Source organism: Panthera leo, chromosome B1 (assembly GCF_018350215.1).
Source record: "Panthera leo isolate Ple1 chromosome B1, P.leo_Ple1_pat1.1, whole genome shotgun sequence".
In the NCBI taxonomy this organism is placed as follows: domain Eukaryota; kingdom Metazoa; phylum Chordata; class Mammalia; order Carnivora; family Felidae; genus Panthera; species Panthera leo.
In genome coordinates, this window is record NC_056682.1 from 41242871 (window position 1) to 41264458 (window position 21588).

Below are 21588 nucleotides of genomic sequence, written 5' to 3' on the forward strand. Positions count from 1 at the left end.
ATAATTCTTTAAGTTCTTAATAAGCCTATCTTTGGGATGAATTGATTAGGCTAAATTTGTCCCTAAGTGCTCCCTCTAGTCCCAGAGGCATTTTTCCTTTCTGTCTTTAACTGTTCCATATAGTTAATATGCAGCTGCATTGTTATCCTGACACCACACATTTCCTTGATAAATAGAAAGATTGTGGTGAATTCCAAGTCTACATAGAACTTGGGAATAGAAATCAGTGTATACAAGCAACTTTTTCTCCCTCCTCAGAGTTTTCTCACAGAATCTCTATCAAGGATGATATTTTTAATATGTAGCTCTTGCCGGCAGGGTTTGGTGAAGTTTCTGTCAATATGGTTTCTGTTGGGAATTCTGGTTACTTAAAAGGCGATTTCTCCTATCCTGATGTAGTCCCTCCATATCATTAGACATTAAGTGAAGATCTTTTTCTGCAGTATTAAAAATGCCCACAACATGCTGTTAGGCCTTTCCTAATGGTTTAACTGAAGCATCACTCATTTTAAGTGTAGACAGCAACATCTATAATCATGTTGCTTTTTCAAGCACATAATCCTAAGAAATTAGGAATTAGACTAAAACATTTGTACATTGTATGAGATATTATGCAAATGTGCACACCAATCCTTTAATTGGAAAGAAAAGGTCACATTACATCTGTTTTTGAGTCCTTATATATCACAGAATCTAAGCCTCTATGGTTATGTTGTTTGACATTTGGCTGTTCTCAGAAGACTAATTGCCAAAACATTTTGAATACAAATTATGATGTTCATTTCCTAGCAATAAATGGCTCTGTGAAAATATGGGGTAAGAACATATATACATGGACAGAAACATTAAGATCAAGAGCAGATCTGGCAACCAATGGACTAATTTTTTAGCTCCCCCCTGCCCACCTTCTTTTTTAAAAAAGAACTCTTTGTAATTGAAACAAAAAAATTCTTCAAAGACAGGTGATTTACGATTCTGAAGATTAAAGATTTCACTACCAAAGCAAAAAGTGGCAGTACAAAGTTAAATAAGTTTTTATAAGGTCAGTAAATACTTCTATTGCTCAGATGCTACTTTAAAAAATCAGAAAATTCTGCTGGCATAAATTCATTTTAACTTGACAGGGACTCTTAACCAAAAATCATTGGTTGTGCCTGATTTATAAAATTATTTCTTTTTGCACAGTAGAGGCTTTTTTTTTTTTAAAGCAGACATTCAATTCCTACAGGGCTTCCTGGTTGTAGGTAGAATTTCATAGAACTTCACATCTGCACCATTTGAGATATATGGGAAGAACTTAGGATACAATACAGAAGAGCTATAACCTTTATTAATAATTCTGTGTTTACTCATTTTGAAGCTAACGATCCTAGAACTTAGGTGGTTAAAGAACCTACCTTTTGGCATTTATAATTCACAGCCCATGTTTGCTACCCTGTACACATTTCCAAGTTTTGAGTACTGTGGAGTACTGTTGTAAAACCACTTACTACAGCTTTGGTGGGAGGAAGAATAAAATCCCTCACACCTTACACATTTGCAGATTAAAGTTGGTTTCTGTGTAACGCTTATATTTATTGTTTATCCTCCAAACACAGATGAGGACGAGGATCACTTATTGGCAACGTCAATGATACACAGAATAATAAAAAGGACAAAGTAGGAGTTGGTGGCTTATTCATTATTTACATACCAATGTACTTCAGATTTTTTTGAATGTAATTCCTTTCCTTTCCCTGGGAATTCTTATCTACAGGACACTGGAATCCTCAAGAGTAGTTATCTCTATGCAAGTCTACTTTAGTGGAGTTTAAACCGCAGAGATCTTTCTAGTCTTAGAACTTTACAAGGGGAGTATACAAATCACTATATTATCAAGTCAAACACCTTACTAATCAAGATGTAGTGAAGTAACTCTGCTAATGACCAGTCAGCCTATATCTTACTCACTTAACAAACCTGTTAAATAGATTTAACACCCTGCATGATGATGCGTGGTTAGGGATAGATCCAAGGGTAGGTAGAAACCACTTCTGCCCTCACGGAGTCTGAAGGGTTAGGGTGGGGCAGGGAAGAGCAGTGTATAAATGAAATCTAGCACCAACACTCTGACCTCCCTTATATGGACTTAAAACAACAAAACAGGAAACAAAGCATGTTACTCTTGACAAACTATGACTTTAGGCTAGGAGCCAGGGCCAAGTGGAATACAGAAGGAACTTAATTCAGGTCTAATGACCTCCTTTCTGAATACTGGCCACCTGAGTACTATTTACTATTTATTAGTGTAATTGGGAAGCTGAAAATCTTATAAAGAAAAATAATTTCACAAAAATCAGAATATGGACTATATAAGCAGTTATTCTCTACAAATGCACTTCATTTTAAAAACAGTCATCAGATGACCCAAGATAGCTAACAATAACTGATTTTTTCCTAATGAAACATCCTAATCTTCAAATTTTTTAAATGTTTAATTTTGAGAGAGGGAGAGAGAGAGAGCGCGCGCGCGCACGAGTGGAGGAGGGGCAGAGAGAGAGAGAGAGAGAGAGGGAAATACAGAATCCGAAGAAGGCTCCAGGCTCTGAGCTGTCAGCACAGAGCCCAACGTGGGGCTTGAACCCATGAACTGTGAGATCATGACCTGAGCCGAAGTTGGACGCTCAATCAACTGAGCCACCCAGGCACCCCAAACATCCTAATCTTTTATTTCCTTAATCGAATACATTTTTTACTATTAGGGACTATTTCTTGGTGTTTATATTTAGCTGAAATATCTGCCTCTTATGAGATAAAGCATATAAACTGAAAAGTGTGATGAATGTAAGGTGTTTAAAAATCGTCTACACAGATTCTACAAGTATTATCTATCTGCCAAATTTAATACTGTATCACTTTACCAAATCACAACAAATACGACACAGAGACAATTTGTTTAAGAAAAGTTTTACTAATGTGTTATTATTTCAGCAAAGTTATTGCAACAGGTTTAAAAGGCAGAGAGATACACTATCACAGGCTATAAAGTAACAAAGGAATTTTATACAATTAAAATATTACACAGACTGATGGGATTTACTGAATAACAGATCCATAAAAGAAACTAAATCTGAAAGATTAAATCCAGTATTAGCACCTACAGTATCTCTGAAAGTAAAACTTTTAACTGTTTCATTCTTTCCTAATATATCTCTTAACTTTCTTGCAAATACAGTGCTCTCAAAACCCCGAAGATGAATGGAGGGCATAAGAAACCCTGACACTAAGAACATACAGCCAGAAGAACTATAAACACGAACTCGGACTTGAGAGTTTTAGTTGGAAATCACTGAACTTACTGTACTTGAACCAATCCTAAGATTTCTGTGCACTGAATACTGTATATGAGGAAAAGTCTATGAATCATAAGGTTTGCCAGTAGGGACAGTTAAAAATTAGCAATATACGGTATTATTCCTATCAAATTTTTTTCTCATAAGTTATATTTATAACAAAACTATAATTAAAATATTTATTATACTTGCTTATTACACATTCAGGGACACAGCAGGGACATTTATGTGTTTGATGGTTTAGCATCCACTTTATTGTGCTTACTTATTTTTGTAAGGAACACGCAACACATACTACATCTTCCCAACATTCAAGGTAATGCAATAACAAAATTCTCCAAAGAAAAATAACTGGAAATTGCATTAAATACTGTTTTAATTAGGAATAACTGTTATAATAGAACAAGTAACATTATACATTGTTTTTCCAATGAGCTTCCGTTGGAGAAACTGAACAGCAGAAATAGATCTTTAAGATTTTGGCCATGGCAAAACTGGTAGGTCTATGAGATCTGGGAGATGCGTTAGCAAAACCACAGACACGGCCTACCTTTCACCAAAATCCCGGAGAAAAGCATTTTCTGAATTTGGGGGAAATAAGACTGAACACTGGCTAAGATGGGACTCGCTGAAGTCTCAAGCCACCTGGGAAGCTGGCCCCAGGAATGAGAGAACCACTGTCCTGGTGGCAGATAAGAAATGAATTTTGTGTTGGGCTGACCAACGGCTTATTTTATTAACGGCTTTGAATAAAAAAAGTGAAATGCTTCATTATGTTTTCTCAGAAACTAATCAAGAGATTACAGAGTCCTACACAATTTGGAGACACAAAGTGGATGCTGAGTGACCAGAGGTCACTCCAGGTGTGGAATTTTAGAAAGTTAGTCCTTGGAGTAAATGGCACCGTGGCTCTGGCAGCAGATACAAAGGAATGATGCTCTGGAGAGGAGGTAGGGGACACTCTGTGATCGGCCAGTGGATAGATGAGGGTCCCAGCTGGAGGAGGGATCTGTAGTTAGGAAAAGGAGGAGTTTTAGAAAGGGATGCTAAAAATAACCTCTAAAACAAGTCTCTCACACCAACTGATCAGAGGTCCTAATAAGTGCGCTACGGTCTATCTAACAGAATACTTGGATCTGTACTAATTGACTAAGCAAGTACATAGCCCAGCAGTCCAGAAATGCAAGCCCTGTATATTTCTTATTCTTTTTTTTAAGAAGGATGATTCTTTTTATTTATTTTGAGAGAGAGAGAGAGAAAACAAATGAACACGAATGGGGCAGAAAGTGAGGGAAAAAGAGAATCCCAAGCAGGCTCTGCACTGTTAGCATGGAGCCTGACATGGGGCTTGAACTCATGAACTGTGAGATCATAACCTGAGCTGAAACCAAGAGGCAGAAGCCTAATCAATTGAGTCACTCAGGCACCCCAAGCCCTCTATATTTCAATCTCTGACCAATCACACCATAAAATATAGTACAGCACAGGGTGAAGTAGCAAATCTGGGGCCAGGCTGCCTCAACTGCTGCCTACTAGTTTTTAGCTTTAGATAAGTAACTTAAGTTCTCTGTGCCTGAGTTTCCTCATCTGAAAAAACTGGGATAATACTACTACTTTGTAGTGTTGTTGTGATGATTAAAATTAAGCATTTAGAATAGTGCAGGCACATAATAAACACCAACAAAAGTTAGCTATTTTTATCATCACTAATTTATTGTGACAGAATGATACATTCCAATTTTTTAAATAAAGAAGATAATCCAAAGAGAAAACACCATCAATCTTTAATAAAGATATTTTAAGTGTTTTTTTAATAAAGGCCATCTCCATGATTTGTGTATTTTCTTTTTTTGTTGTTGTTAAAATCATTAGCTCTCATATAATGCTTCAACCTGCAGAAAACTTAGAGACTTAAGAAAAATGGCAGAATCGAATTAATTATTCTTACAGTTTCTCCCCCTCCTCCAAGACCTCAGCCCATGCTAGATCCTGGCCCGAGGAACACACAGCTCTAAAAACCAAATTGAACAAAAATATTTGCATTCATGAAACTATCCAGAAGTTCCTAAAGTAAATCTTTCCCATTTCAAAATTTCACAGTTGCCTAACTATTGATAGATTAGTCTCTGGTGTGTAATTGCTCAAAACCCCACACCACCTCAGAAAGACATTATATTTAGCAATAATAGCTGCAAAACGAGTCATGACAAATGGGTTGTGCCAAGTCAACACAGCTGCAATTGATAAAATAAACTTATTCCAATGGCACATAACAAAAACCACACTTTAAGGTTCCCGGTTGCTCAACTGAGAAATGCCAGTTTGGAAATTGTACACGAGAAAGTGTATGAACAAGTAACACTAAGTGTTCCCAAACAAGCCCTTTTTAAAAGAAATGAAACACATGGCAGAGGATGTCATTATTTAGATTTTCGGCTTTCAAAGTCAAAGAATTCAGGTGACAATTTCACTAGTGCTAAAAGGCGGCAGCCTTGGAATGCTGGTTGGTTTATAGGGTTCGATAAATTGTGCAGGGGCAGACAAAATGTATTTTGAAAGAAAGTCTTGAAAAAGAAAAGGGGAAGATAAACAATAATCTGATGAACTCTTCCCTTTCCCCATGTTTCTGCTGCTGCAAGTACTTATACGAAGTATGGTGTAAAAACTGGTTTTCCAGTCAATCAGGCTTGGGTTCATATCCCAAAATGTGTTAAACTGAATGATTTTGAGAACACCATATAATCTGTTTGTACCTTGGTTTGCTCATCTGTGAAATGGAGAAAATACTTTGCAGAATTCTTGTAAGAATGAGAAATACCATTTGTATAATACCTGGCACAGAGCAGGTGCTCTCAAAGTGGCAGTTATTATTGTTGCCCTGGAAGGAAGAGTATGTCTGCTTTGGTAGCATCTGTTTCTGTGCTGTGAGTTAGTGACACATACCTGCAAACGGCCAATCAGGAAAGTACGGTAGCAGAGCACTGCAGAAAGTGTGCGTGACTGAAATCAGCAGAAACCATGAGGTACGATTTTCTGTTACTTAGAAGGCTATGCTCATGTACTATGGCTTCCACGTGATTTGCTTACAGACTCCCATCAGTATTAACTAATGTATTTCTCACTTATTCAGAGTCATTATATGGATATAGAAGAACATAAATATTCTAAACAAAAGAATTACATTTATGGTTCTACCCACTAGGGGTATGGTTTCTTCTACAGGGCAATGAAGCCACTTAAATAAATGAAATATTCAGAATCTCCCCCTCCACTCTGAAATGTTTCTTTGGTTATTAAAGCCATTCATCATATGGGCAGGGCAATCACTGAAATGATTTTTATATACAAAATCCAACTATTTGAATGTCTAGGATTGCCTTGAAATACTAAAACAAGAACCCCTCCCCCCCAAAAAAAAAAAACCAAAACATGCCCTAAAACAAAGTAAGAAAACCAGTCTGAAAATAGTACAGGGGGAAAAAAATCAGGATTAAATTCTAGATCACCAAACGGAATTTGGGCTAAATACACATTTTAAATATAAAGCCAATATAGGGACTATGCCATAATCTAAAGATTTATTTACCATGCAGGAAAGAAAATTCACGCATGCTATAAATGATAAAAACTGCATATACGTCATATAATTTTATTTTTACCTTTAATTCGATGGTTTATCTCCCACTGCTCATGCCTCTGTCTTCATAAATGGTGATTTCAATCTAAACAGCATGGCTGTTAAGAAAACACACTGTAGAATGGAACATATAAAAGGGGACCATGGCAAGATGGTGTGTGTGATCTGTGCAGACTTTGCTGTCAATTCGCTTTGCTCATTTTTAAATTATTAAGGATTTCTCCTACCCAAGTTAAACATGATGCTTTCTCCATCTTGACAAAAACTTCAAGAAATGTAACTGCCTGCAGTACTCCACATGTCCTCCCTCTCAAACACTGATTATTTATTTTTTGAAGAAAGAAAAAAAAAATTCTGGAAAAAGATGCTATAGTGTAGAAGCTAGAGGGTTCTTGGCTGAGAACTGAAGGAGGTAATGAATTCAGGGGTTCAAAATGCCCTGAAATTATTTGCTAACTTTTTCCTGGGAGAGGGTTCATGACCTCTAAAAGTTTAAGAACCACTGCTGTGGAAGATAATAAAACTGCTGAAATTATTATCAGCTGGAAGGCCTGGGATTATCTGACCTAGGTTTTTAAAAAAATTTATTTTACTCATTACTCCAGTTATCAAGTTAAATTAGTTTTCTTGCAATTTTATTTACCAAATTCACTTAGTGAGTTTCAAAGCTTACTGCCTCTAAAAATATGCACAGTATGTCAAAGGTAATGAAATGATACATCTGGCAGCTGTAACTGATTTCAACTAGTCAGATGAACCCCCATGGAACTGCAATTCATTTGGATGACAAGTCTCACCACACATTATGAGTTTATGCATTTCAAAGAGGCTATAGGTTCAGAGTTTCTGCAGCTGAAATGCATTACTCATACCACCCCCATTATTACTACAAGATGCCCTCAGAACCACCAAGAAAGACGGTAACCAGAATATTAAACAATCCAGAGACCTACACAATTGCAAAGGAAGGAGACTTGCTTTAAGAAAAATGTTGGAGACAAGAGGCTTATGGTAGGTATGCAATTCACACAGAAGATTCCTAGGGCAAATAAATACATGAGAAAGGAGTTAAATTCTCTCCAGGTGATGCCCAAGAGTACCGTCAAAATTTTCTTTTTATAGATATTTAGACCTTATGATCTGGACTAAAAAGATACAACTCGAAGTCCTCTCTCAATGGGATCTGTCAGGAGGAGGCCTTGGGGAGCATATATCTTCTCATTCTGCTCTTGAATGTATTTGGACACTTTCTTCAGAACCTGACAGAAAAGAAACACCACAGCTTTTTATGTCATCATCAGATTTTACCTTAAGTAGCAGCTGGATCTCCAAATACTCAGGCAGTGGAATTAGTTTTCAAAATCAGAAATAGATATTCATATGGAGGGATACAGCTCTGAGTATGTGGCACACACCAGTTGTACACAACATTCAGCACAGTTTGATGGACTCGGCGAGTCACAAGTTATCTTCAATACGGTGAAAGTGCAAATGCACACAAAAGCATGAGTGCCGGCCCCTCCTCCCTGCCCCCTGTCATCTCAATCCTGGATACAGAGAAATAAGTGGATGCTCACATACACAAAAGTTAGTTGTACTTTTCCCTTTCCCACTCATAAGGTGTTGTCAGTGTGATACCTTCTAATACCAAGAGTAGTTCTTGGCCTTCCGTCCCCTTTAACACTGAAGAACTGCTGTTTCTCTTGTTTGTATGTTTTCATCAATTGTAAGTAATGATACAAAGTTAGCCCATAACAAAAGATAGAAGATAGCCCAGTTAGTTTAAAACGGAAAAGTTTATTTCCTTTGTAAAGCACGTGACTGTCAGTGGCTATGGAGTTTCTGATGACAAGTGTCTTCCATCATTTCCGTGTCTGCATATAGTGCTACTCTGTAGTTTGCTCTTGTGTCCTCGATGGGAACTTCAATTTATAAGTTTAGCATTAAGGTTGTAAAAGTCAAAGCAAATGCAGACAAAAACCAGATAGGATACAAAGGAACTTCTGGAAATTGCCAAATCTCCAGCTTTAATAAGGGCAATTTTGAGACCGATAAGCTAGGGGAAAATAAATCTTAAAAGTTATATACAAAATCAAAGAGTTACATGTTTTATTTCAGATTCAAAGTCACCATAATAACCCTTTTTTGGCTCTAATGTTCAAAAAGGCTTTGATCCAGTTAATTACTATACATTTTCTTAAATTCATACTACCAGAATACAATAAAGTCACAGATAAGCGCAATCACAACATAAAGGGGAAAAAGAACTGTATGAAAATAGTTGGAAATTAAGAAACAATTTAAGAGTGGGTCTACAATGCACCGGGGCAAACTAACAAAATTAGGATGTTACAATTTAGGTACTTTCGTATAAATTGATTTAGAATTTTAAACACTAGGTAGTCTGTATAGTGGATTTTCTTACTGAAGGAAAGTGAAATTTAAATAAATTCATTCAAGTTACATCTTTGGGAATACTACAATCTCATGTTCTAAAAGAGCATGATATCATTAAAAGAACAGTCTGCAGGGTTAAGTAGTGAATTAAGAATACCACCACTTCTGGGGCAGCTGGGTGGCTCAGTCGGTTAAGTGTCTGACTTCGGTTCAGGTCATGATCTTGCAGTTTGTGGGTTCGAGCCCTGCATCTGGCTCTGTGCTGACAACTCAGAGCCTGAAGCCTGCTTCACATTCTGTCTCCCTCGCTCTCTGCCCCTCCACAACTCATGCTCTCTCTCGAAAAATAAACATTAAAAGAAAAAACTTAAAAAATACCACTTCTAAAGAATTTTTTTTTTTTTTAACCTAATTACCTGAAGTAATACAAATATCATTCTATTTTCAACTCACAAAGAACCTGAGTAATGCTTGGTCTTTATGGGCAAAAAAAATCTTAGGTACATTTTATCAGTTTATCAATCATGCTAAAATAACAAATGTAAGGAAGTAGCCCATAAAGGTGCCCAAGTCAGGACGCTCAATCTTCTGTCCAATTTCTTTCCCAGCTTATCTGACAGAACTGGAAATTGGAGAGTCGGTGTACCCTCACTCCAGTACCTTTACACTAGGGGGTGACAGTCAGAAAAGCGTCTGCATGGCTGGTTGCAAAGAAAGGATTCCTTCAGAACAGCTTTCCTCCCTCACTCCTTGGGCACAGGTTACGGGCAAAGAAATAGCATGCCTTTATTTGATTCAAGCATTAACTTTGATGTGCAAAGTTTTTACTTAAACTTTAATAACATTCATGTGCACTTAGGTATCAGTTCAGAAACAAAACAATGTCTTCTTTTTGCATAAGCTCCAAATCCTCTTAATATTGCTCTGGGGAAGGCAGGACTGTCTTAGTCTCTTCAGCAACAAGAAAGCTTTAACATGAGTAAACTCACACTGCATCCCAGGCAGGACAAATCAGCATGCTCACTCCTAGGAAACTTTATGTTGACGTTTTGCTCACAGTTTATTATTTTTGGTAAATCAATGTCAAAACAAACAAGAATATTGGACAAAATTATCTGTTATCCTCAAACCCTCAACAAAACCTCAATCTGTGTAATATTTACAAAGCTGAAGACAATCCAACCTCAGCAAAGACTATTTATTATCCTCCTTGAGAATATTAAACTGGAGAAAGCCTCAAGAAGAAATACAGACCTTTAAGAAAAACTATCCTAAGTGCGGCTAAGCAAGAACAGCAGGATCTTAGTATTTTCAGAAAATATCTAAGTTCCTTCTAATTTGTTCCTTTTACAGATTACAGCACATAAGCAGAAAGGATGTTATGAACCAGGCAGACAGCTACTGAGAGAAGCTTCTACAAGCCCATTTGTTCCCCAATTATAATGGCCAGCAACAATAGAGAAATAACACTGAAGTCTTTATCTTCATTTTAAATCAATAAATAGCACATTACAGGGGAAAAAAGCATGATTGTTCTAGTGAGTTTTAAAAGGCTTATTTACAATTTCAAAAAATTTAACCCACATGACAAAGCATAAGTACTATTATATTAGGCTTTCTGTTTGTAGGTTAAAAATTTTAGTCTTTAAAACAATACCGACTAAATGACTCAAGCCTGTTCTTTCATAAAGTAGAAAATAATAGCACAGAAATTCCTAAGGGACAAACTGGAGGGAGGGAGAAGGCAGCTGTTCTTACACTTTTATCATTTTATCAAAACTACAAATATACATTTAAAATTTTTCTTTTGAAAGTATAAATACATTATATCTTAATTAGGACCATTCCAGCTGTTCACTTTGCGTGATCTAGTTATTCATTGTCCAGTAAAATCACCTACTTAAAACATGTAGCCACACCTTAAATTTTGGTTTCTTGACTAATTTTATTTGGTCTTTACTTGCTTTATAAAACCCCGTAAAAAGAAACTTTGGTTAGACATATAAAGTAGTGCCTTCTATATTGCCTATGAACCCAAGTGAAAACATGTATTAGGATCAATTTCCACTTTATTTCTGATACTGAGAACTGCCTTTCAAGACTAGTAATTAAAGGGATATATATATATATATATTTTAATTTTAATTAATTAATCAATTTTTAGTAGGCTCTGCACCCAATGTGGGACTTGAACTCACAACTCTGAGATCAAGAGTTGCATCCTCTACCAACTGAGCCAGGCAGGTGCCCCTAGTCAAAGGGATTTTAATTAAAAGCTACCAAATGTTTTAGCAGCTAAATAAGCCAGCAGCTGCTAAAAAAGATTACTCATATTTGAAAAAAATTGTATATGAGTTCACAAATACCTGATTAAAACATGTATGTGTGTATATATGTAAACACTTAAGTTAGTGTATGTGTATATATGTATATACACTAAATTCTCACTTATTTTAAAATTTTATTTTTATAATAATATCTCTATTTTTATTTTATTTTAGAGATAGAGAGCACATGCACACACTTGTGCAAGGGAGAGGGCCACAGGAAGAGAGGGAGAGAGAGAAAGAGAGAGAGAGAATGAGAGAATCTTAAGCCGACTCCACGTTCAGTGCAGAGCTCAACATGGGGCTCGATCCCACAACCCTAGGATCACGTTCTGAGCCAAAATCCAGAGTCAGATGCTCAACCAACTGAGTCACCCGGGTACCCCTTAAAGATTTTATTTTTAAGTAATCTTCACACCCAACGTAGAGCTCGAACTTGCAGCCCCAAGATCAAGAGTCGTTCGCTCTACTGACTGATCCAGCCAGGTGCCCCTTATATTTATCTTAAGAAAACACTATTTATTATTAAGCATCTACCATATGTAAGGAAATACATTAATTCTAATACCCATTTTATAGTTGAAAGAATTCAGATTAATTTGTCCATGATCCTATAATTAGTGAATGAGTTGGCTGGAACCCAATTACCCATTTCTTTTTACAACTGATATTAGAAGGAGGTTTCTGTATCTATTTCAGTAAATGCACATGGATAAATAAAAGCTAACTGAAATTGTATTAACAAATGTGAAATGTAGTGAAATGACAACTCTACCAGGCTTGAACAAAATACTCTCTCTGGAGGATGTAATTCTACTTTAAATTGGCAATATTACATACTTCTTTAAATGACCATCCCCGGATGACCTAGTTTCTATCCATATGAATTCAGCCTTACCCTCCCCTCCTACATCCAGCTTCTCATTCAATCTTGGTTCTACTATCAACATATTCCTTGAATTTGTTCACTTCCTTCTATCTCTACTGCTCTGTTCCCTGTCCAAGCTATCGTCATCTCTTGTCTGGATTTCTATGGAGCATTGTACCTGGTTTCCCTACTTCCACTTTTGTATCTTTTTTTCCCTCCAGAGCAAAGAAATTGCTTTAAAATGAAAATCTGATCATATCACTCTCCCGCTTAAGACCTTGAAATAGCTTCCCCCCTGCACTGAAAATAAAGTCTGAATATCTTTCCATGGACTACACACTCCTACATGACACAGCTCCTTCCTTACCTCTCCAAATTCACCTACAGCCCCTCTCTTCCACACTGGCCTTCTTACAATTCCCAGGACCCATCATGCTCTTTGGGCCTTTTTATTTACCATCTCTCTGCCTGAATGGTCTGGACGATTTGTAGCCTTCACTTAGCAGCTTAAATGTTACCATTTCAGTGGCCTTTTCTGACCACACAATCTAAATTAGGTCTCTCCTATTATTTTCTATCATGGGAAAGTTTGTTTTTTTCAAGACGTTTATTGCCATTAATAATTTAGTTGGTTTTGTTTCCTTAACATCAGTTGTTACCACTAAATTATAAATACTACAAGGTCAGTAACGATGTTTGTCCTATTCCATTATATCCCCTGTGCATTGTTTAGCACATAGTAGGCTTTCGATAAATATTTATCAAATGAATGAAACCCTTGTCCCTTCACTCAGCAAGTGTACTATTAAAGAGAAGCTGCTAAGACAAAACACAGACTGAAAGCTGATACTGATCCTTTACAACTTCTGATTTTGAATATTAAACAGGAATGAAAGTTGGCTGGTTCTCTGTATAATATGGAGAAAAATATAACAACTAATTTAGTTATTTAGATATACCCTTTTTAGTAAAACTAACACAATTCACGTCAGGATGCTAATGAATATGGCAGCATCTCCAGCCAGTAACTCACAAAAATAATTTAGCTGCAACTCTCTGCTCTCTACTACACAGAGTGCAAGACAACCACGGGGACAGTTCTGTTGCGTGGGGTATAGTACAGATACCCGTATAGCATTTCAGTTGCTAAACATGCTCAAAATTAAACGATGTATTAGGGGTTTACTCTGATTGACTTAAATTCATTCAATACATATTCAGTGAGCACCTAATGCACCCAGGGCATGGTGTTATGCATGAAGAGGGACACAAAACAGTTAAGGCACTGTCCTTGACCTCAAGAAAAATACATACTTAAAGGGCAAATAAGAAAGCAAACTGCTACATTCAAAAGTCCAGAGAGGTAAGTGCCAGGAAAAGAGACATAAATAAAATGCGGGAATACATAGGTCAGAAAGATACTAATTAGAAGAGTAAGGAAAGGTTACAGGACAGAGGCACCTAAGGGTTTGGTGAGACTTGAACACAGGGAGAGTGGCACTATAGGTGGAGGAAAACCTAGGAGGGTATGCTTGGTGCTCAGCGAGGAAGCGGGTTTGGCCAAAAGATACAGTGAGAAAGGGGCGGGAGAAAGCTGGAAAGGGAGGCCTGAGGTCAGTTGGAGAAAGGGCTTGAGCTCTACTCACTGGCAGTGAATGGGAAGCCAGGAGAGGCCTCCGAATTTATAGGAGTGCTAGAGGAAATAATGCAGTGTCCATGAAGGCAGCAATAGATGGTTTGGACAAGTGAAAGAATGGAAGAAATGAAACTCATCACACTATTTCGACAGTCTAAGAGGTAATAAGGGCGTACATTAGAGCATTGGCCGAAGAAATCATGAAAAGTTAATGAATGGGAAAATGGCAGATATTTCAGTCTTTGACAACTGATAAATTTTTCCCTCTTCTTCATCCCCCACACCTAAAGATGGTACTGAAAAAGGAAGGGTGTTATTAAACAAAATGGGGAGGCGTGAGGTTTGCCTTTTGGACATCTACATTGACAAGCTGGCACCTCCAGGTCTAGCAGGCAGTTGGAAAGAAAAGAGAAGAACTCAAGCTGGAGGATAAGACTGAAGACAGAGACTTGGGGAAAAAAGTAAAAGGATTCTCAAAAAGCTAGATAGAATGAGAATACAGATCTTCTACAATCTTAAGTGTAAGTCAATTTGAACATTGGTATGTCAACTCTATGTTAACAGATGAATTTTGACTGGTTTCTGAAGACTCAGGAATCTCTACTATGTGCTCTCTACACAGGAGCAATGACAGAATTTGAATTATTATTATAAATGCCCTTGAAATTTTATGGCAACTGTTATAAACATGGATATATCAATTCACCTTTTTTATGATTTTAAGAGATTTTGTGAAAACAAAGGTTGGCTCACCTTCTCATAATGAGTTTCCATGCATAAGAAGATGGTGTAGGCTGTTAGGCAAGCCAAACAGCCTTCAAGATATGATTGGCCCCCAAGCTTCTCTGCTTCTGCATAAAGGTTATTTAGAGTTCGAACTGTTTCTTCAAACTGCTGCCTATCAATCTGTATGGAAAAAAGAATTTAAAGTAAGTTTTGGAAAAAAGATCAGCCACTCACTAATGCTGGCTATCACTAATTGATTCTGCTGTTCTGTCAACATTCTTATCTAATAGTTGGCAAACCTCCTGGATGATTAAATCAGGACCTATGTTACTGAAACTGCTTAGTTTTTTTTTTTTGTTTTTTTTTTTTTTTTTAAATCTTATCCCTCTTATGGACACTGGATATCTTCAAGGCTCAGTATGGTGTCTCTTTATTCTCTATACTGAGTTTCAAGTAACTTAATAAAATTATACAATCCTTCCATTTTCCATTCACTTATATTCACATTTACTGAGCACCTATCATCAGATGTTAGGACAGGCCTTTGAGGAAGATGAACAAGACACTCAGTCCTCCAGGAGTTGACAAGTCATGTAAGCAGAACAGGTATGTAAACATAAAGACATAATAAATTGATAAAGTACTACAGTGGGCACATATATAAAGTATGGCGGGAGCACAAAAGGAAGGAGAAGTTCTCTTTATCTGGAAAGGACAGGTAATCTTTTTATTGTTTTAAAGTTTTTTTAATCTAAATTCCAGTTAGTTAACATACAACGTAATATTAGTTTCCGGTGTACAACATAGTGATTCAACACTTCCATACATCACTTGGTGCTCATCACAAGTGCACTCCTTACTCTCCATCACCTGTAAGTTGGTTTGCCTCTCTCTCTCAGAGCAGGTAATCTTAAATGGAGTCCCTAAACACTGGAATTTACTAAAAGCTCACACTCAACAAGGCAAAATCTCAAACTATCACACAATTCTTCACACCAAGTCATTCCTGTTACCCTTCTATTCAGTGACACCATTATCTCACATTGACCCTAATACTACCATTGTCTTCCATTTTCACTCTAATCATCTGCTTTCACTTTCTTCTGCTAACAGTACTTTCACATCTCAGTGCTCTACCCCAGGATTTTCATCCCATTAGTAGAGTATTTCATGCCACACTATCATTCTTGACAACAAAGGACAACTTATCTGTCCTTACTATAGGGCCCCTCTCACACAAACTCCCTTATTCCTGAAACGAGTAGAGTAACTCCTTACATATGAATTCTCTCCTTTATGAAGTCTATACATATAGACTCAGAAAAAAGTCAAAGGACTTCAATATACAGTTTGAGACAAAACAGTCCCACGAACATAATTTTTTAAAATGTAAAACAATTTATGGTCATCATCCTTAAGCTATTAAAACCCTTTAGGTTAGAGGCAGTTGTGATCATTGTTTTGTTCTGAGCGTGGAAAAACTGTGAGGATGTGGTGAGCCAACGGCATGAAAAACTTTAATGTGAACTTTAAAATGGTGGTGGCTCTCCTGCTTTTTCAATAGGAACTACTTTTAATTTCCTAGAATATTAAGAGTTTCTGAAAAGGGCTGGATGGGCAGAGATGGCGTGGGAAGCCGCCACTTGAAGAACGGTCATTTGGAGAATTGACGTCAGAGTTCTCATTCCCTGAAAATGAATTCTATTCACTCTGCAAATAAATATTTGTAACAAATTGTTATCTTTACCCAATTATACCTAAAATAACACCTTCAGTTTGTCACATCAGCAAATCCACAAAAGTCTAAATAATTTCAAACACTCACAATTGATTTACTTAAATGTTATGATCTGATAAGGAAGGTTCCATGAATTATTTACATTTCTTTGGCTTTGTGATTCAAAACCATGGGCTCCAACCCAGAAACATCTTCTTTCAGATCAGAATTACTGATCATACTAGAAACAAGAATTCTTAAAAAAGCTATTCCAAGACAGTAATGCTTTATAGGATGGAAACAAATCATAGATCATTAAAGAAAAACAAACCAACCAACCCACCAACATGAAGGACTTTTTTAAAAGGTTAAAAAAGAAATTTAAAAAGTCAGGAATTTCTTTGAAAGATTACTAAAAAAGGAAAGGGGAAAAAAGGTAAACAGCATGGTAGACAGCAGCAAGAGCAAAGGACCTAACATATGAGGGTTCAACAGAACAAATGTGGGCATTTTTCTTTCACTCCCTTCACTATGAAAAATACCTTTCAGTATTCTCTCTTGGGTACCTGAAGACTGATACAGATGCTATGACAAAATTGGGAGATTTGTGAAGTGGGAGCCCAACATAAATTTGGACTAATAAACATTGAAAATCAGAATGGAAATAGGAATCAGACTCATTTTCCCAGAAATTTTGTTTCTTGTTGAATGATGTGGTAGAAAGCATGGGGCTGAAGCTTAAAGTGATCACAAGTCAAAGGTAATTTCTATGAACCAGATGCAAACACATATTTTAAAGGTATGTAGGAGAACAAATGCTTCAATTATAGTTGACTCATTTCTCTCCTACCCAGACCCAGGGTGTCTAGATGTCTGTATTTTGGCTAAAGTTAGACTAAGGCTTTCTTTAAGAATTGTCCTGGCAACAAAGTACTTAAGCATCAAAGTATTACATTCTAACAGGCAACGGAAAAAGTAAACTTGTTAACAGGCAGAACGTGCCCTCACTCTCAGATTAAAGGGTACAAATGCCTCTGTGTGTGTGTGTGTGTGTGTGTGTGTGTGTGTGTGTGTGTTGCTTTAAAGTAATACAAAACATTGTATATTAGTTTCTTCCTCTATTAAATTGCCAAGTGTGATGTTCTCACAAAAGGAAAATCAGCCCCAGTGGCAGAGCAATCAGTACAACTTCTAGGGTAAGGAGTAGAGAAACAAAGACAGAAACCTTCCAATTTTCCATCAAACAAAGCAAGGAAAATTTAAACCTGTAATTTAAATTTGATTTCAACACATTAAAAGGAAAATCAAAAGCTCTCCCAAGCAGTTTAAAGCATAAACTAGTGTTTTAACCCAAACATTTAAAAAGAAAAAAAGAAGAAAAATCCCTTAAAGACACAATTGAACAGCACCAAATAACACTCCGTATAGTACTCAGAGTCATAAGCAGTTCTGGTCTATAATCTGAAGTCAAAGAAGTAAAAAGGCCTCCAGAATTTAGAAACATCAATTTTCTATAAAAATCAGTGGAGTACTGTGACTACATTGTGTTTCTGTATTCAGACTATAAAATAAAGGCTCTACCACACAGAGTGGAAGGCTAATGTGTTTCTGCATACATATATTTGGCTTAGTTATGAGTTAGAAGTTTGACTTTAAAACCTTTAAACAAAGAAATCTTGTAACATCCAAGTGTACAGTTTACACTATGATTTGAAAGTACATAAATAGTGTACATCAGACTTTCCATAAGAGGCTTGCAAATAAAACATTTGATCCATTTCATACAAACCCTAACACAGAAAACATGTATGTTAACTGTGATGTTAAATTATTTAAAGAAAAAAAAAAAAAAAAAACAAAAACATTTGGTAGCTCTAGCCAGCAGGCATCGTGCTCAATTTCTACCTCTTCAAACCACAGTGGAAATGTCCAGCCAGTGTCAAGCTGAGTTAACTCATAACATTGCAATGATAAACTGTAGCATTTATGTGGCATTTCACAGACAAACTAATATGAAATCTTCTTTAAAAGGCATATCTGATCTGGGGCACCTGGATGGCTCAGTCTTATTAAGCGTCCTACTGCGGCTCAGGTCATACCTCGCAGTTTGTGGGATTCAAGCCCCGTGTGGGGGCTCTGTGCGGACAGCTCAGAGCCTGGAAGCCGGCTTCCCACTCTGTGTCTCCCTCTCTCTCTCTGCCCCTCCCCTGCTCATGCTCTGTTTCTCTCTCTCTCTCTCAAAAATAAATAAACATTCAAAAAAAAAAAAAAAAAAAAAGAAAGAAAGAAAAGCAAAGCATATCTGATCTTTCATTTGCATTTAAAGAAACATACTTGGGTCACTAACTTGACCACAGTGTTGAAGGACACTATAATTGATATACATTGATTTCCCAAACTTGGCAATCAGGTAGAACAACCTACCTTGTTACAAGCTGATTTTAAAGGACTGCTACACATTTCTCTAGCACAGAATCATCTACACCCACTTATCCCATGACCAGTATTTCTTACTCCCACACCCACAGCACACCTCATCACCTCAGTCGCTCACTTCCCAATCAAGGAGAAAAGAGCACAAAACTCTGCTCCCATCTTACCAGAAACTGATCTCTGAAAAGTAAACTGAATGTAAGGTAACATGGCTCAAGACCAAAAGATCTTTCTTTGGGTAGGTGAGCACATGCGGGCCCAAGAAAACACACAGTCACATATGCTCACTTCATTGTACTTTTAAAATAAAATTCACTGATTTTTTCCCCCTAACTCTTAAGAAAGAGGAAACAGTGCCTTCTTCCATTTCTGTGTGCAGAGTTGTCTAAGGGACCTATATCCTGAGGACAGTTTCAATATGCAAGCATCAAAACGCAGGTGGCTCCCAGTGATCTTAACTGGGAACAACAAGTTGAAGGCCTTGTTCGGAGATATTTCCCTGTCCAGGCCGATCTACTGTTCTAGGTTTTTCAGGTTCCAAGAAAGCCTGTCTGTAACTGTCTGGCACAGCATTTAATAAACCCTTTCTGCTGAGCAGTGCGACCAGCACAATGGCCACAAACGCCAGTCACAAGAATGATGATGATTACTCTTGCGTGGCGAAGTAGGAGGTCATAGTTTACAACATGCTGAGTTAGGTGGCTTGGAACCTCAGGAATTAGTTCCTCATCACTGTTGTCAATAACCCGGGTGGAGGTGTGGAGACGGCCGGGTAAGAAGACAGCTGGCCGGGTACAGATTCCCGGCACTCGGCACCACCGAGTTCTATAAGGCCATCACACTCAGGGGCTTGGCTTTATTCGTCCTCCTCCAAACACCGCATCTTGCTTAGTGGCTCTCCTTTGACCAAGGCACCTCCTTTGCCTGCCCCTCCTCAGAACCGCGAGGCAGGCATCAAACGGGTCTGGTGTCGGCCCATACTCCCTCCCGTCCCTGAAGAGTCCCCCTCCCTCGCCCCAGAGCAGGTGTGGGGAGCCAGTCTGCGTACCCGGTTCTCCAGCTCCGCGGGGAACTTGGTCTGGAACTGGCAGCGTGTGCCACTGCTGTAGTCTCGCTGAATGAATACCTTCCCGGACACCGGCGCCTGCTGCGGCCTCATGGCGAGGACAGGACGGGCGCGCTGCGGGTTCGGGGAGACACCAACCACGGGTCAGATCCCCGGCCTGGACCAAAGACAGCCCCCCACCCCCCCCTCCCACCGGCCAAAGCAGCCCAAGGCCTCTTCCGCCCCACTCCCCTTCACCCATGCTGTCACCGCGGGCCTTTAGCTACAGCCCCGGCCCAGGCCCCGCGCCCCCCACAGCCCGGTTCGGCCCGGGAAACACGAACCCGCCTCCTCTGCCCTCCAGCTGCAGTCGCACCGCCTACGCCGTCACTTACGTCTTGCCGCAAAAGACCTCTTTCCCCGCCCCTCAGCTCGGCGTCCTGCCTCGAGGCGAGGACCCACCCTCTCCTCGGCCGTAAAGCGACTCTGGTGAGGCTGCGCGCTGCGGGGTGGAGGCGCGCTCAGCGGGCGGGGCCCAGGCTGACTCCGCCTCCCGCCCCTCCCGGAGGAGTCAATAAGGAAGGAAAAGCCTGGGCGGGGCGGGGAAGGGGAGAACTTTGGAGCGCGGTGTCTTGCCGACGGTTGCTGAGGTCTAAAACTCGGGATTTTCCACGTTGTGTCATTTCCTTGTCACATTGTGTCATTTCCCTATTCATCGTCCAGGTAGTTTTTGATCACTGATGTAAGGTGTTATTTTCACTCTTGATTGGATGTCCTAGCTTGCACGTGGGACACCACCCAACTCTATACCAAATAAACTGCTCACACAAATTTGTAAACAGAAAGCAGAAGCCTAGGGACTTCTTTTGGCAAAGGGGTGGGAGGAAGAGAGGACAAAGAACCTGCTTGGGCTTTGTCATCCAGCATCCTTCCTCCAATTCTCTGAGGTGTTATTGATCCTCCTACCCCAAGATTTTCATCCAGTACCCCAGTCTACATCCCTCAGGTGGCCTGAGAGGACAAGCAGTTCTCATTTCCTTGACCACTGGGGCTCTCACTTAACTCAGCATACTTTTGCAAGGCAGCCAAGGAGACCCCACCTTAAACTTGTCTGCTGGTGCTGGCTGATATAACTTGTTAGCACGACTATCTATCTCATCCTGAATTTTATATATTTTAAGAATATTCTCTTACTGTATTTTTAAAAGTTTTATGGAAATATAAATAGCATACAATAAACACAATGTATTTGAAGTGGACAATGTAATAAATTCTGACATATATATACAACCATGAAATCATCTCATCATCTCAATCAAGATTGTGAACATTTATCTCCCTCAAAATTTGAGATTCCTTATGCTCCTTTGTAATCCCTCTGCCCTACCCTTTTCCCCAGGCACTGATCTGCTTTCTGTCACTATATGTTAGTTTGCATTTCCTTGAATCTTATGTAAAATGAATCATACC

The 21588-nt window shown here is 38.5% G+C and overlaps 1 protein-coding gene across 3 annotated transcripts; it reads right to left on the reverse strand.

Annotated features, from left to right (window-relative positions):
• Positions 1-2930: 2930 nt before the first annotated feature.
• GOLGA7 (golgin A7) lies at positions 2931-20537 on the reverse strand. Of its 3 annotated transcripts, none has more exons than XM_042934760.1 (6): positions 20514-20537; positions 20122-20253; positions 14951-15103; positions 8127-8228; positions 6992-7054; positions 2931-4341 (listed from the first exon to the last, which is right to left on the reverse strand). In XM_042934760.1, the coding sequence occupies exons 2-5, from the start codon at positions 20230-20232 to the stop codon at positions 7007-7009; spliced, it is 414 nt and encodes a 137-aa protein (XP_042790694.1). In that variant the 5' UTR covers positions 20233-20253; positions 20514-20537; the 3' UTR covers positions 2931-4341; positions 6992-7006. The 3 variants fall into 3 exon arrangements, with proteins under 3 accessions (XP_042790694.1, XP_042790693.1, XP_042790695.1); XM_042934759.1 differs by having other exon boundaries at positions 20463-20514; XM_042934761.1 differs by having other exon boundaries at positions 6992-7059; positions 20463-20514.
• Positions 20538-21588: the final 1051 nt, after the last annotated feature.

What these genes read in the sequence shown, in the direction of transcription:
- GOLGA7 (XM_042934760.1), bottom strand. Translation starts at nt 20,232, where the DNA reads ATGAGGCCGCAGCAGGCGCCGGTGTCCGGGAAGGTATTCATTCAGCGA. An exon ending in TGGAAACTCATTATGAGAAG is followed by an intron (nt 8,229 to 14,950) that starts GTGAGCCAACCT and finishes CTTTTCTGTCAG; the next exon opens with GTTCTGAAGAAAGTGTCCAA. An exon ending in TTGAGAGAGGACTTCGAGTT is followed by an intron (nt 7,055 to 8,126) that starts GTATCTTTTTAG and finishes CATGCTGTTTAG; the next exon opens with ATTGAAATCACCATTTATGA.